This window comes from Purpureocillium lilacinum (assembly GCF_023168085.1).
Source record: "Purpureocillium lilacinum CBS 284.36 DNA, scaffold_7, whole genome shotgun sequence".
Lineage (NCBI taxonomy): Eukaryota > Fungi > Ascomycota > Sordariomycetes > Hypocreales > Ophiocordycipitaceae > Purpureocillium > Purpureocillium lilacinum.
This window is the reverse complement of record NW_027072117.1, coordinates 179,865-193,709: the sequence shown is the minus strand read 5'-3', so window position 1 is coordinate 193,709 and position 13,845 is coordinate 179,865. Positions and strand designations below refer to the sequence as shown.

General features: G+C 60.2%; 5 protein-coding genes across 5 annotated transcripts; all 5 read left to right on the top strand.

Moving 5' to 3' along the window:
* Nucleotides 1-254: 254 nt before the first annotated feature.
* On the top strand, nt 255-1,911 carry PLICBS_008968 (AMP-activated serine/threonine-protein kinase regulatory subunit; the record flags this gene model as incomplete). Its single annotated transcript, XM_018327729.2, has 4 exons — nt 255-770; nt 833-956; nt 1,030-1,179; nt 1,250-1,911. The coding sequence occupies 4 exons, from the start codon at nt 255-257 to the stop codon at nt 1,909-1,911; spliced, it is 1,452 nt and encodes a 483-aa protein (XP_018173670.1).
* Nucleotides 1,912-2,536: 625 nt separating this feature from the next.
* Nucleotides 2,537-4,338, top strand: PLICBS_008967 (uncharacterized protein; the record flags this gene model as incomplete). Its single annotated transcript, XM_065601514.1, has 5 exons — nt 2,537-2,812; nt 2,874-2,921; nt 2,973-3,807; nt 3,942-4,162; nt 4,210-4,338. The coding sequence occupies 5 exons, from the start codon at nt 2,537-2,539 to the stop codon at nt 4,336-4,338; spliced, it is 1,509 nt and encodes a 502-aa protein (XP_065457586.1).
* A 1,309-nt stretch (nt 4,339-5,647) lies between these two features.
* PLICBS_008966 (uncharacterized protein) lies at nt 5,648-6,454 on the top strand (the record flags this gene model as incomplete). Its single annotated transcript, XM_018327731.2, has 1 exon — nt 5,648-6,454. The coding sequence occupies one exon, from the start codon at nt 5,648-5,650 to the stop codon at nt 6,452-6,454; it is 807 nt and encodes a 268-aa protein (XP_018173672.2).
* Nucleotides 6,455-6,935: 481 nt separating this feature from the next.
* On the top strand, nt 6,936-8,637 carry PLICBS_008965 (uncharacterized protein; the record flags this gene model as incomplete). The annotated part of the gene is made up of 2 exons (XM_065601513.1): nt 6,936-6,988; nt 7,059-8,637. The coding sequence occupies 2 exons, from the start codon at nt 6,936-6,938 to the stop codon at nt 8,635-8,637; spliced, it is 1,632 nt and encodes a 543-aa protein (XP_065457585.1).
* Nucleotides 8,638-9,486: 849 nt separating this feature from the next.
* Nucleotides 9,487-12,749, top strand: PLICBS_008964 (uncharacterized protein; the record flags this gene model as incomplete). The annotated part of the gene is made up of 5 exons (XM_065601512.1): nt 9,487-9,807; nt 9,923-10,093; nt 10,170-10,615; nt 10,678-11,352; nt 11,405-12,749. The coding sequence occupies 5 exons, from the start codon at nt 9,487-9,489 to the stop codon at nt 12,747-12,749; spliced, it is 2,958 nt and encodes a 985-aa protein (XP_065457584.1).
* Nucleotides 12,750-13,845: the final 1,096 nt, after the last annotated feature.

The window sequence follows — 13,845 nt, the reverse complement described above, 5'->3', positions numbered from 1 at the left end:
TGCAGGCAAACGGCTCGGCTGATGAGCGCTGCAAACATCGCATCATCCTCCATCGCCAGCATCGCCGGCCCAGCTTCAACTGCAACCTTCTCTCCCGGGGCCACCCACGTTCGCACGCACGCACCGCACGCACACCACTCCATCTGCCATACACCCTCCCGCCTGCCTGCCTGCCCGCCCGACCGACCGAACCACGCGCGGCCCGCCCCATCCCTCGGCCGAAACGAACGACTCCAGACAAAGCACGGCGACGAATGGACGACAGCGCGGCGAGCCCCGTGCCCGCTGCTAGCGGCACCGCTGCTGCGTCGGCTGGCGCCCCCGACCCGGCGCCGCAGGCCAATGTCGTCGGCGCTCCTCAGCCAGCTGGCGTCGACGCCGAGTCTCGTGAGCCAGCCGCGGGCGACGAAGTCGTTGGGCCGGAATCGGCTGCAGTCGGGTCTGTCTCCGCCTCTGCCTCTGCCTCTGCCGCTGCGCAGCCAGCCGTGACGCCGAACCCAACTCCGACCGCAGCAACCGCACCGGCACCGACGAGCCACCACGGCCTCAAGAGTCACGAGCACCCCGCCTCGCCCGCTGCGCTGCGTGTCCCGCACATTGTCGCGCCCTCGTCCTACCTGCGCTTCAACAAGGCGACCTCCGCCATGTCGGCCCAGACCTCGGGCGCTGCTGGTGCTGGCGCTTCCGTCGCCGCCGCCGCGTCCACCCCGGCCGACGGGCACCACAGCCATCCGCCGAGCCCTCTCGATCGCGACCAGCAGCAGGGCATCGTGAGATCCCCCCTCTCTCCTGGCTTGCGCCTCCGCTCTTCCGTGCACTGACGCCGCAGCAGAGGGCGATCCGTGACTTCCTCAAGGTCCGCACCAGCTACGATGTCCTGCCCCTCTCGTTCCGCCTCATCGTCCTGGACACGGGGTTGCTCATTAAGAAGAGTCTCAACATCCTGACCCAGAACTGTGAGTGACGCACGCCGCGTGCCGCCGAGGGCCGGTGCCCGGGCGAGACAGCGCCCATGCTAACCGCCTCCAGCGATTGTGTCGGCTCCCCTCTGGGACTCAGACACGTCTCGGTTCGCGGGCATCCTGACAGCCACCGACTACATCAACGTGATCCAATACTACTACCAATTCCCCGACGAGATCAGCAAGCTCGACCAGTTCCGGCTGAGCAGCCTGCGAGGTGCGACGACACATGCGATGCGCTGCCCCCATCTAGCGTGACTTTCGCCCACTGACATGTTGCCCGGCAGACATCGAAAAGGCCATCGGCGCGATACCCATCGAGACCGTTTCCGTCCACCCCTCTCAGCCCCTCTACGAGGCATGCCGGCGCATGCTTAAGACGCGCGCGCGCCGAATCCCCCTCGTCGACGTCGACGACGAAACGGGCCGAGAGACGGTCCTCTCCGTCATCACCCAGTATCGAATCCTCAAATTCATTGCCGTCAACAATGAGCAAAACACCGTCATGCTCAAAAAGTGCGTCCGAGACATCAACCTCGGCACCTACACCAACCTGGCCACGGCTCGCATGGACAGCACCGTCCTCGATGCCATCCACTTGATGGTCGAGCACAACATCAGCTGTATTCCCATCGTGGATGCGGACAACAAGGTGCTCAACGCTTTCGAGGCCGTCGACGTCATCCCCTGCATCAAGGGCGGCGCGTATGAAGAGCTGGACGGCTCCATCGGTGAGGCTCTCTGCAAGCGGCCAGACGAGAGCCCGGGCATCTACACGTGCGGCGAGGGCGACAGGCTGGACAGCATTTTCGACACGGTGCGCAAGAGCCGCGTCCACAGGCTCATCGTGGTGGACGACGACAACCGGCTCCGCGGCGTCATCTCCTTGTCCGATATCCTCAAGTACGTCCTGCTGGAAGGCGAGGAAGACGCCGGCCCGCACGCGTGAGAGTGCTTGCTCCTACCGGACCGGGATACAGGGAGGGCGTCCGAGGAAGCCAAGACCAAGTGCTGGTTTTGGGTAGGGGGGCAGATGCATGTTGTGGCGTACCGGAATCTCGAGGCTTTGTACTGGAATACCATGGTTGGCATAATGCGCTGCCGGCCGACGATAGACTTGGACCTGGGAACAATTGAATGGACACGATGTTTTACGATTTTTTGGATGCCCCCTTCGCTTGCTGGACTGACAACTAGGTACATCAGCTGCTCACAGCATCAAGCAACAGGCTTGGACAAAGCATCAGGCGCTATCCGTGGCTGGGGCTGCGGGAGAGAGCAGCAGGCGTGCCGCTTCCCTTTGCTCCATAACGCCGGAATTGCGCTGATGAGCAGCAGGAGTTACCATCGGCAGGCAGCTCTGCCCAACCGACGCTTGCCTGCCTGAGCGTGGCACGACCTCGCCGGTGAGAAACACGAGCAGGCGGACCCGACCGTTTGGTACAATCGAGCTCGAGTCGCAATACGTCTCCGGCCCTTGCGTGAACCCAGCTCCTCAAAACAGCCTTATGCCACTACGCCGAGACCAAAGGCGAACTAGCAACGCGGCACGTCACTCAGAGGCAGCCTTCGACATGGCTGGATCAAATCGGCTGGCGCCATCTCGGTCGTCCCAGCAGCTGCCTACGCATAACGCGTTCCTGCCGCAACGGCTGCCGCCGTCGACGAGCTCCATCTCGCTCGCCTTCCCATACAACGCGAGCGTGCACAGCTTGTTGGCACAGGGTTCGCGGGTGCGCAGCAGCGGGACGTGGACGGCAAGCAGCGGAGAGCTGGGTCTCGTGAGCGACACGGATGAGGTGGACGACCGGGCCGTCTACGTTCACGAGTACAACCGCCTGGCGAAGAAGGTGTGATGCTCGTGGAGGCGTCAGAGGATGGACAAGAACCTTGGGGCTGACGACATTATAGCACGGCGTGAGACCGCTGATAGTCCAGGACTTTACTGCCGAGCAGCAGGTAAGCATCCCTTGTCCACCTTCGCGGTGATGGCATGTTGACGCAGGCCAGGGCGATGCCGCAAAGGGCCCAGACAAACGGGGGTGGCTGCACAGGTTCCTCCATCCCAACCCGAATCGATGCTCATCCTCGTCGGCGCCGACTCATCTGCAACCGCGTCATAAAAAGAGCGCGTCGGATCTTGCTCACATGCTTCACTCGCGGCGGGAGCCTCCGCGCCTCGTCGACATACAGGACATGGTGCGTCTGAGCGGCAAGAGCGTGCTTTACTTGCCTCCCGAGTACGCACCATGCTCGCTGGTTCTGCCCACGTGTATCCGAGCCACGGCGCAGCATCTGGCACAGAATGCCACCACGCGCGGCCTGTTCAGGATCCCAGGATCTGTGAGGATCGTGACGGCACTATTCGACCACTACTGCTACCTCGCCAAGGACAGCGACGACATTGCAAGCACGGTCCGCTGCGCCAACCTTCCGGGGCATATCCCGTACGCCATCCACGATGTCGCCTCGACATTCAAGCGCCTCCTATCCGTCCTCCCAGGAGGGATACTCGGATCCTTGGCTCTCCTCGACGCGCTTGTCGCCATCCACTCCCAGCTCAACGGCGAACCCGAGTTTCCACGAACCAAGCAGACCAAGGTCCGGGCGAGACTCATAGCTCTGGCTATTGGTACCGTCAAGTCTCAATTCCGCCGCGAGCTGATCTGCTCCGTGTTTGGCCTCCTCAGCCTGATCGGGCGCGCCGCCGAGGTGACGCCGCGGGAGGACAAGGACGGGCGCCCACTCCCGACGGGCGACTTGATGGGATATACAGCGCTTGGCATCGTCTTTGGGCCGCTTCTCGTCGGGGATCTGCTGGATCAGTACAACATGAAGCTGGCTAGTCCAACATCAGGCATGCTCCTCTTTCCTCTCAGCCCGCAGAGACTTCGTCGGGACAGGCGCAAACCCAAAGCAGCCAGCAGCCAGACTGGGCCGCCCACGGTAGACAAGATTCTGGTGGCCAACAGTCTGCAGAGATGCTCGTCTCGAACTGGCGTGACATTGTGCGCCAGATGAAGTCGCTGGGACTGCATCATCGCAAGAACGCCTCGTCTGTGAATCTGCGCAATGGCCTGCTGCGGCCCTCTGCTTCGGACTTTGCCATAAAGATGCCGCAGAACATGAACGAAGGCAAGCGGGAAGCCAACGAGGAGAAGGGGAATGGAAGCCCGGAGCCAGATACCCCGACGATGGGAGTGAGGAGGCGGCGGTCAAAGTCGCTGAAGAATACGGCATCCCACAGATTGTTGCCCAAGATGAGCATGGGGACTCTGACGCCGACGAAGGAGGAGAGCCTGGGAGACGTGGAGTCGACCAGGGCGGGACGCCGATCAAGACGAAGCGACGTGTCAACTTCCACGGACAGACCTGAGATGCGGCAGAAGCAGACGCAAGCAAACGCGAAAACCACCCAGGAAGTCGATCAGGTGTATCTTGACAGCGTTCCACCGCGGATGTCTTCGCGTACGAAACGCAGCCATGACAGTTCGGAAATGTCACACAGGGCGTTGTCTCACACGGGGCCGGAGGCACCGGAGGCCACTGCGAAGCCTTGGGTCCAAGCCCTGGGTAAATCGCCTGGGAGACAGAAGAAGGAAAGGGGCTCAAATCAGGCTAGCTCGTATGATGGATCGGAGGATTCTGGTGCGGCCTTGCCGTTGTCGCGGATGACAGTTGGAGTTGCGTCGCCCCGGACATTGAACCCGAAACTAGGCAATGACCTCAGGACATCAGAGTCCATGTCGCGAAGAGAAAGCACGGCGAAGGTATTGAACGAGGAGCCGACGTTGACCGCTGATGTCTCGGCAGATATTACTATGAGGAGTTCGGAGTTGCCGTTGCCAATGCGCGAAGTAGGCAAAGAGGGCAAGATCCGGAATCATCAGCAAGATGACGCCTCGGAACAGACGACTGACGGTTACGAAAACTCTGTCAACACGACGCCGGAGAACTTCTATCGTGGGAGTGCTAGAGTCCGTCGCACGAGAGGCAGCGGAGACAGTGGCCTTGCAACTGAGGGCAAGGCCCCTTAGGAGGGCTCCGCCACGACCAGCGACGATTCTGCACAGCGAGGGACAGCACGTAACCGACAAACCCCTGACAACATTGCAAGATGGCCCAGGAGTTCGAAGTCTCTTGGACAGCTGCGAACCCAAGTCACAGTGACGGTACAGTCTCCCTCGCGGTCCAGCAGCTCCGAAGCGCTCAGCAAAAGGGGTTCAGTGAAAGCGATGGCCGCGCTCTTTGAGCGTCAAAGCCAGAGTCATGGCTCCCTCCAAAATGAAGCACCCGCTCACGAAATAATAAAGAAGGGTGAGGCAGGTCCCCGGACTGCCAACTCTTCTGTTGCCCGCCTGCGTGGTCGACAGCCTCCGCCTGGGGCGGCATGGGATGGGTTCGGTTCGGACACGCCCACCGGCTCGATCAAGGGCGTATCTGATGACAGCTCTACTGCCACAAAGGTGCTTTCACGCACACGACGGGAGATGGTCGAATCCGATGGCGCATCGAGTCTGCCGCCACACGAGCCGGTAAATTCGCTATCCGAACAGCGGTGGCATGGCAGGGACATTGGAGTTGGAACAGACCCTGATCCGAAGCCATCGATAATGGTTCGTGAAATGCACTCACCTGCTGGAACCCTGCCGCATGAGCTCCGGCCCGTACCGAGCCTTGGAAGAATGGCTCCGTACCGCGAGCCGCCGCCGATTGCGCAACACTTGAACCGGCCACGACCGCAGACCACGCCATCGCCAGTGCCACGCGACACCGATGGCGTCGGTGCCCATGTCTCATTAGACGCTGTCGAGCCTCCCCGAACCCAAAGCAGTCCCACTGTTCTGCACTCGCAAATTCGGCATCTTCAGCGACAGTTAAGTGCCAGAGCGGACGAAGCGGCGCAGTTGAGGCGTCAGCTCGATGCGCAGCAGAATGCCGAGGTGGGCACGCTCAGCGAGCAGCTGCGGGCGGCTAACCGGGATATGTCAATGTGGAAGGAGAGGGCCGAGTCGGCGGAGAAGAGAGTCAAGGTGTTTGAGAGGTTTACCGGCAAGCTGAGAGGCATTCGGGACAACCTCTTCGCGGAGCGTCGCAAGGGTAGCGGACGAGCTGTGAGGGGCTTCCCGAGCCATGAAGCCGACGATGCTACAGACCGGCTCAAGGCTCCGGTGGACAATGATGGTCCCGAGGCGACCGAGAAAGGTGAGCGGGCCAGCAGCAGAGACTCGCAGACCCGCGAGGACTCGGGCGAAACTGCAGACGTCGCGGTCGTGTCCGCAAGGATAAGAAAATGCTTGCACAGACAGCCGCCGAAGGCAGCGCACGACGGGGCCATGGACGACTCGACCGATGCGTATCCGCGGGTGGTCACCGGAGATGGAACCTCGAGTCCGCAGTGGCGAGGTGAGACGGGCGTTGATGTCGTAGCGGCGCAGCTGCTGGCGATGGCAGAGGAACTGCTGGAGATTATTGACAGCGACTCGTTTTGATGCGGCATTCCAGAGGAGACACGGAGGGTTACTGTGATGGATCATGGATGAGTCTGGCGTGTTGAGATGGGCGAGCTAGAGGTAGAGGGTGGGCGCGAGGGGCAGAGGATGCGGATATGGGCGTGATAGTGCTGTATAGATATCTAGGCATGATATCGATCCTAGGAACAACAGTCCAGGCCAGGCGACGCATCCTTGAGTTCCGGTGTCATGGTCCAGGAGTCCATATCACCAAGCACTTGGATGGTAGGCTGCGGGGTTCTTGCAGCTGGATGATGCAAAGAGCGGCAGGGGCCACGATATGCGGGGAGGATGTGCGTCATCTGCGTGCGCTTACCAGCCGCGCAGTTTCGTGCAGCCCTGTATTACTAGGCATGGTCAAGGAGTGCCTTGCGCAACGCCTCGTGGCCTGCAGGCTAGGCAGCGTGAAGCTTCAAGTCGCCAATGATCTGGCACGCAACCAAAATCCAGCAACACCACCATGTCCGCGGAGCTGGTACTGGCTGCAGTGTCGGCAGGCGACCTATGTTTCCAGTAAGTCGACGAGCGCATGCAAGCTGCATCGTTGCACGCCCAGGTGTCTAACGAAGCGGGTGCGATGCAGGTATGGGAAGCGAATCAGAGAAGTGTACCGCCTGTGGCAAGGCGCCGAGGGGAACATCAAGGGCAAGGTCCTCGTGTTGGAAGCGATACTGAGCCGCACCGCCGTGCAGCTCGAGTTCCTGAAGCGCGTCGCGGGCTCCATGGGGGAGGAGCACTGCAGAGTCCACCTCCAAGTCTTGGAGACGTTGAAGAGCCATCTCCGCATGGCGGCCGTCAAGATAGAGTCGGTGCTCAAGAGCGACCCCAACAAGTCCGGTATTAAGCCAGTCAAGTACCTCTTCGTCCATAACGAGATTGAAGAGTCCATGGCGCAGCTGGAGCAGTGGCAGAGGGTCTTTGACCCGACTTGGTACCTGATCCTGCGCATCGGCGACAAGGTCATCGACGCCGAGTTGGCCAAGCCCCCCGACCAGATGCAGCCTGAGGAGACCGACTCGTTGAGCCTTTCAGGCACTACGGCCGCGAGCGTCGATGTTCTTGCTCCCGCGAAGAAGCTCAGGAGCAGTCTTACCGGCGGCGGGCTCAGGGCCGACGCCCACATCTACCTCCCTGAGGACGGCCTGGACTGGCAACGTGCCACGCCAATTGCATACTCGACCACTCGCCTCATACCACGAGCGTCCAAGGGCCAGCGCGTTTTCGCAGTCGACACCATCGACTGCACCAAGGGCGTTGACCTTTCCCAGACGAGGGCCGATGCGGAAGCTCTGGCGAAGAAGCTCGACCAGATCGACCCCGGCACATTCGGGCTCCTGTCCTGCCATGGCTTGGTCAAGCAAAAACAGCCGGAGAGTCGCCAGGTCGCCTCGATAAGCCTGATCTTCCAGATGCCCGCCTCCGAGCGCGAGCCCGTCAGCCTGCGATCAACCCTTCTGCACAGCGCCAAGGATAGCCTCTCTCGGACATTGGCCATTGCGAGGCAGCTGGCAAGAGCGGTGAGCTTTGTGCACACCTGCGACTTTGTCCACAAGAACATTCGGCCCGAGACAGTGCTCATGTTTCCAGACGAGGCCGCCACGCCTCCTTGTGCCCTTGGCGCAACGTATCTCGTCGGGTTCGACTCCTTCCGCAACGTGCGCTTCCAGACCCTGCGCCGCGGCGACGCCGCATGGGAACGAAATCTCTACCGCCATCCTTCGCGCCAGGGCATCTTCGCACAGGAGGAATACATCATGCAGCACGATGTGTACAGCCTGGGCGTGTGTCTCCTGGAGCTGGGACTGTGGGAAAGCTTTGTGCGCTACGAGGCAGACAATGAAAGCGAAGGCGATTCAGGCGACCCGACCGCACTGCCCTCGGAGAGCCTTGGATTGAGCGCCGGCGACTTTGAGTTCTCCGACGGCGCGGGGATGCAGCAGTTGTCTCGCATCAAGGACCATCTGGTCGATCTCGCGAGGGCTCGCCTGCCCGCGCGCATGGGGGACAAGTACGCGGCGGTCGTGCTTTCTTGCCTTGCATGTCTGGACGAGGGCAATGAGGATTTTGGATCCGATGGGGAGATGCGCGACGATGATGGCGTGTTGATTGGGGTGCGCTTCATTGAGAAGGTCTTGCTCAAATTGGGTAGCATCTCAATGTGAAACGGCTTCCTCCGCGATGCAAGATAAGTTGAGGAGACGAAACCATTCAGATAAGCTCGCGTAGTTCCGCTGGCGGTTGCTTGCATAAATGCCCGGTTTCTGAGCCTGGGGAATCGTTGTGTTGTGCTGGCCGTGCGGCTGCCGCCTCCTCTTGGCTATTCACTACCCTTGCTTGAGAAGTTGAGACAGCTCTCCCCATTCCGTAACCGCATAGACTTCCGGGTATCTCAATCGCGATCAGTGTCCCACGTTGCGGATATAGCCTCCGCGTCGACGCTGTTGTCCTGAAGATGGCCAGGGATCGTCATTGATATCCCCCGCGAGCCACCACCCGCATGAACTAATGCCTGGTCGCTGACGCTCCATGGGCTTCAGGTGTAGCGCTGACATGATCCCCAGCAAGTGTCGAGGCAAGCCATGCTGCATGAATACCTGAGGCATGCAGACAAAGCGCGGCTGTGGCCAGCCCAGCTGAAGCCTGGAAGGCGGGGGGACAGCCGGGCTCAGCCTCGGGGTCCTGACGACACCACATGGTGGCTCGCTCACTCTTCTCCTCCAACAGCGCTGACAATTCCATCCATGCTTGTGTCGTGGTAGTCGTGATTGCCTAAAGGTTCGGCTTGCGGCTCGGGTACTCCAACCACCTTCAACGAGGACCTGAGGCCGAGCTGCCACACCCCCGGCGCGAGATCCGAACATACACTGTTCCTACCTCGTAACCGTGCCGCAAGCCAAGCGAGGTCCCCGCCCCTCGTCCCGCAGCCAGGCGGCCCGGTCCGCGCCCTCCCGCCGCGCCTTGATGCGCTTCGTCGAACCGAGCCGCATGGCCCCGCGATCGATCGCGCGACCATGCCGTATAACATCCTGCACTCCGACCTCGTGCGCGACTCGAAGCTCGAGACCGAAGTTCTCGCGTCCTGCCTGCAGCATGTCTTTTACGACACGGGCCAGTCGGCGCACGAGCTCCGCGTGCGCCGCGAGGAGCGCTGGGTCCGCAAGACCTTTATCGGACGAGGGGCATACGGCAGCGTGTACCTGGAAGAGTGCGACCCTGGCCAAGGGGACAAGAAGTTGAGAGCCGTCAAGGAGATCAAGAAATCAGTCGCCCCGGGAGATGATTTGGACTATACCCGAGAACTGGAGGCGGTGGCCAAGTTCTCTCATCCGAATGTAAAACCTCCCTCCTTATCAATTCGTCGCATTTTGCCTCGATTTGCATCCTAGTGCGGCGCTGACGGTATACAAGTATTGGCATTGTTTTGTTCGTTCTCACGGCTGGTTCGAGCTCGACGACTCGGTCTTCATCACGATGGAATACCTTGAACATGGCGACCTGGAGCAGCACCTTAAAAGCCCGCTGCCTGAGGTCGAGGCGAGACAGATCACAGGGCAAGTCCTCGAGGGCCTTAGCTTCATGCATCAAAACGGCTTCATTCATCGGGACCTGAAGCCAGGGGTACGAGAAGCCTGCATTGCACTGAATGGCTTGATACAATGGCCCCACGAGCTTCGCAGACTAACGAATCTCTCAGAACATCATGGTCGTCACGGTCGGACCGGGTTGGTTCGTCAAAATTACGGACTTTGGCATCAGCAAGCGCCGCCACCAGGGCGTGACGACACTGCTCACGCTGCAGCGCGGCACGTTCGGGTACGCCGCCCCCGAGGCTCTCGGCTTCAACGAGGGTGAGGTCTACACGTCGTCAGTCGACATGTGGTCCCTAGGGGCGGTAGGCTACCGGATGCTCACCGGGACCTTGGCGTTCCCTGGCCCGCTCGATTTGTTCAGTTACTACAAGGGCCTCCAAAAGTTTCCCATGGCCAGCTTGGAGACTAATGGCATCTCACAAGAAGGGAAGGAGTTCATCACCAAGCTTGTCAACCCCGATCCGAAAGGCCGCCTCACAGCGAAAATGGCAGTTCAGCACCCATGGATGACGATACAGCTATCGTCATCAGCGGGGAATTCCACCTCAGGGTGAGTTAGCAACATGAAACCCTTCGTGTAGCTCAACGCCGGATGCTAATTCGGCCATGCAGTAACTCTGCAAATGTTTCGAGCACGGCCGATAGCGATACGATAGTCTCGGTAGCATCGAAAGCATGGAGCACCGACAGCAATATGACTATAAAAGCAGCACTGCCGATAAGGAACCCAAGGCACCAGCCGCCATCAGTTGTCGACAGTGACACGGCAGACGAGGCGACGAAACGCACCAGTGAGGCTAACCATCAGCCGCCATCCGTCACGGACACAACAGACACGGACAGAACAGACGCCAACACAGCACACGAAGCGCCGAAACACACCGGCAAAGCCAACTACCATCCGCCGTCAGTCTCCGATTGTCCGGAGGAACCTTTATCCCAAGGCCCCAAACTGCCGCCTGACTCTGCCATCCTCCTTGAGCCAGCGAATGCACCACCAGATATCCCCCGCACCGTTTATCCTCGCAGGAGGAAAGAAGAGGCATCCAACCGAAGAGATTTCCCTGAAGATGACGCTGGCAAAGCTAGAAAGGACCCCAAAGTCTTTGAGAAACCCACTGCAAAGCCTGCGCAGTGGGCGAAACCAGGATACATGTTCAACAAACCACCCGAAAGCACACGGAGTGACGGGCAAAACGATCTCGAAAGCGACGAAGACGCGTCTAATGAGTCATGGATCGAAGAATCCTCGGACAGCGAGGGGAGTTACTCAAGGCACGCCTTACGGTCCTTCCTGCACCTGGCCCATTCCTTTGCGAAGCTGACTCGCATCCTCTAGTGAAAGTGAAGTTGTCGACGAGATTGTCACCTGCGACGAATGTGGCTCTACATTCGACTTATTCACGGACCCGGTAGAGTGTCTCCCCTGCAAGCACTATATGTGCCACGACTGCCTGCTGGGGCTGGTGGCGCTCTCCCTCGTCTCGCCCAAGTACATGCCCCCACGGTGCTGCGACGACCCGGCTGGCCTGGGCGAGATCAACCCGCTGGCGATCCCAGAACTCGACCTCGACTTCGAGGTGAAGGACGTATTCACTGAGTTGCGGAATTTCGCCGCACTGTCACGAACCAAGGACTGGCAATGGCGCTGTCCCATGGGACATCCGACCGAGGACGGCTCGCTCCTCGTGTCTACTGGGTGGACCCCCGTCTGGAAGACGCCGATGAACTGCAGCCTATGCGTCGTCAGTACGACTTTGCCCATCCGGGAGGACCTGAAGTATCGAGAAGGACAACGATATCAGGGGTACTGCCTCTTTTGCTGCGAGAGGGCCAATATTCTCGAGTGCGGCTGCATCGAGTACTTTAAACTGGTTACAGACAGCTTCGTGAATAGCCTCCGGAGGCGGGACTCACTTAGCCAGACACTAGCCAACAAGATAAAGCTCGGCTGCGAGGCGAGAGACAAGATCCTGGCGGGCGAGTATATGCAGTATCGGGCGTGGGAGGACGTGCCGTGGTGCTGCGAGCTGCCTCCCCTTAAGCCCCTCGTCGACAGAACGCTGCGTGGCCTTGGCGGCACGGCCGCGGGAGGGTATCTCACGTGGAGGGAAACGCCGCCTCGCTCACAGGAGGACAGGTTCTCCTGCTGTCGCGGATTCCGCAGCCAGGACAGGATGCTCCGGGGACTGGACAACTGGGAAGTCGACGACTGGATGAGCCAGCTTCCGGGTGACCTCGACATCATACAGTCAGACATGCCGTCGTGGAGTGACGAATACCTGTCCTTAACGGACGACTCGGAACAGAGCGTGGCGCCCAATGAGGATTGGCAGCAAAGTCGATCGGACAGGATAAAGGAGCGCGAGCGTCTCAAGGCCGAGCGCCTAATGGAGATGCGCGCAACCGCCGCAGGCCTAATGGGCGAGCGCTACCAGGACTGGCAGCCCAATCGATCGGACAACACCAGGGGCCGCCCGCTACCTGAGCGCCCAAGGGCCGAGCCCTACGAGGACTTGACGCCCCGGAGCAGATATGCACCAGCCCCAAGACGGCGGGTGAAGGTCGCCCCTGCGTACACCGCCGACGACGTCCAGTATTCGTACGGCTCCACACCAATTCCTTCCCAAGGGCCCCCAGCAAGGTGGCCGTCACCACATGCACCATATCCCGAATACATGTAAGAGGATTCGCCATCTTAGAGAGGAAGTGGATGGGTACGGAGAAGTAGAGGCACTTTTTCTCGCATGCCCAAGAGCAAGAAATCCACATATAATGCCTCTTGAGTCTTGACAACGGTCTCACTATTCGCATTGGTGTCATGCTTAGGGCCTGGCCATGGGTTTGCTCCACATACCCCGGCCGAGTCGACTCACCTTTTTTCATCTCGTCTGCTAACGCAAAAACACCTCCATCGCCATCTACGGAAACGCAATCTAAGCGCTGCCGCTGTGTCCATCTACAAGCTAAAACGTCGATGTCGCACCCGGGCCCGTCGGTCATTCGGACTCCTGCGGGTCGAGAGACGGGGTGGGACCCGGCGGGTCATGCCGAGCAGGACGGCGGGGCCGGGGGGTTGTCGGGCGCGTGATTGGCTGGGTGGGCCGGCGTGGCCGACTGTAGTGCCGGGGCGGTGGCCGGTGGCCGATCCCGATGTACTGGGCCGCCAGGGGGTGGGCTGCAGACTCAACAGATATGCAGCGTAGACCCATGGGGAGGCAGTGAAGCTCGGTGCAAAGTGGACCTTTTCTACCTGGGGAGGGAACAAGTATGGCTCCTGGGTGTTGGTGTGTGAGCACGGACTTGATGAGGCGGCGCCATCGGGACGGGTTTCGGTTGTGAGAGTGCTCCAGTAGTCAGCGTCACCGTTTCAGACTACATGCATGATAGGGCATACAATTCGGAGTTTTGGCAGCGCAGAAGAGGAGAAGAGCAGGCTGGCGACGGCGCATGCAGTGGAAAGAGGGGCCGATAGATCGCATGCCAAGGCGGGAGTTGGCAGCCGGGAGTTGCCAGGGGGGCGGGGGCGGATGAGCCCTACAGCTGAGATATTTGAGTGGGAAACCAGCTAGAACGGAGCATATAGGCTTCATGTTGCAAAGGGACTGGAGTGGTATTCTAGATCGCGCAAAAGAGGAGCCGATTTGGATCGCGAGATCATTGCGGAGGCGCCCGCCTGGGATGCACAGCCCGGTGACCGATGATGCGGAGTGCTGCCGCGTTTTCAGATTGGTCGGAGAAGACCGAGGGTCCGAGTATGCGGATCGGGGGGATGACGAT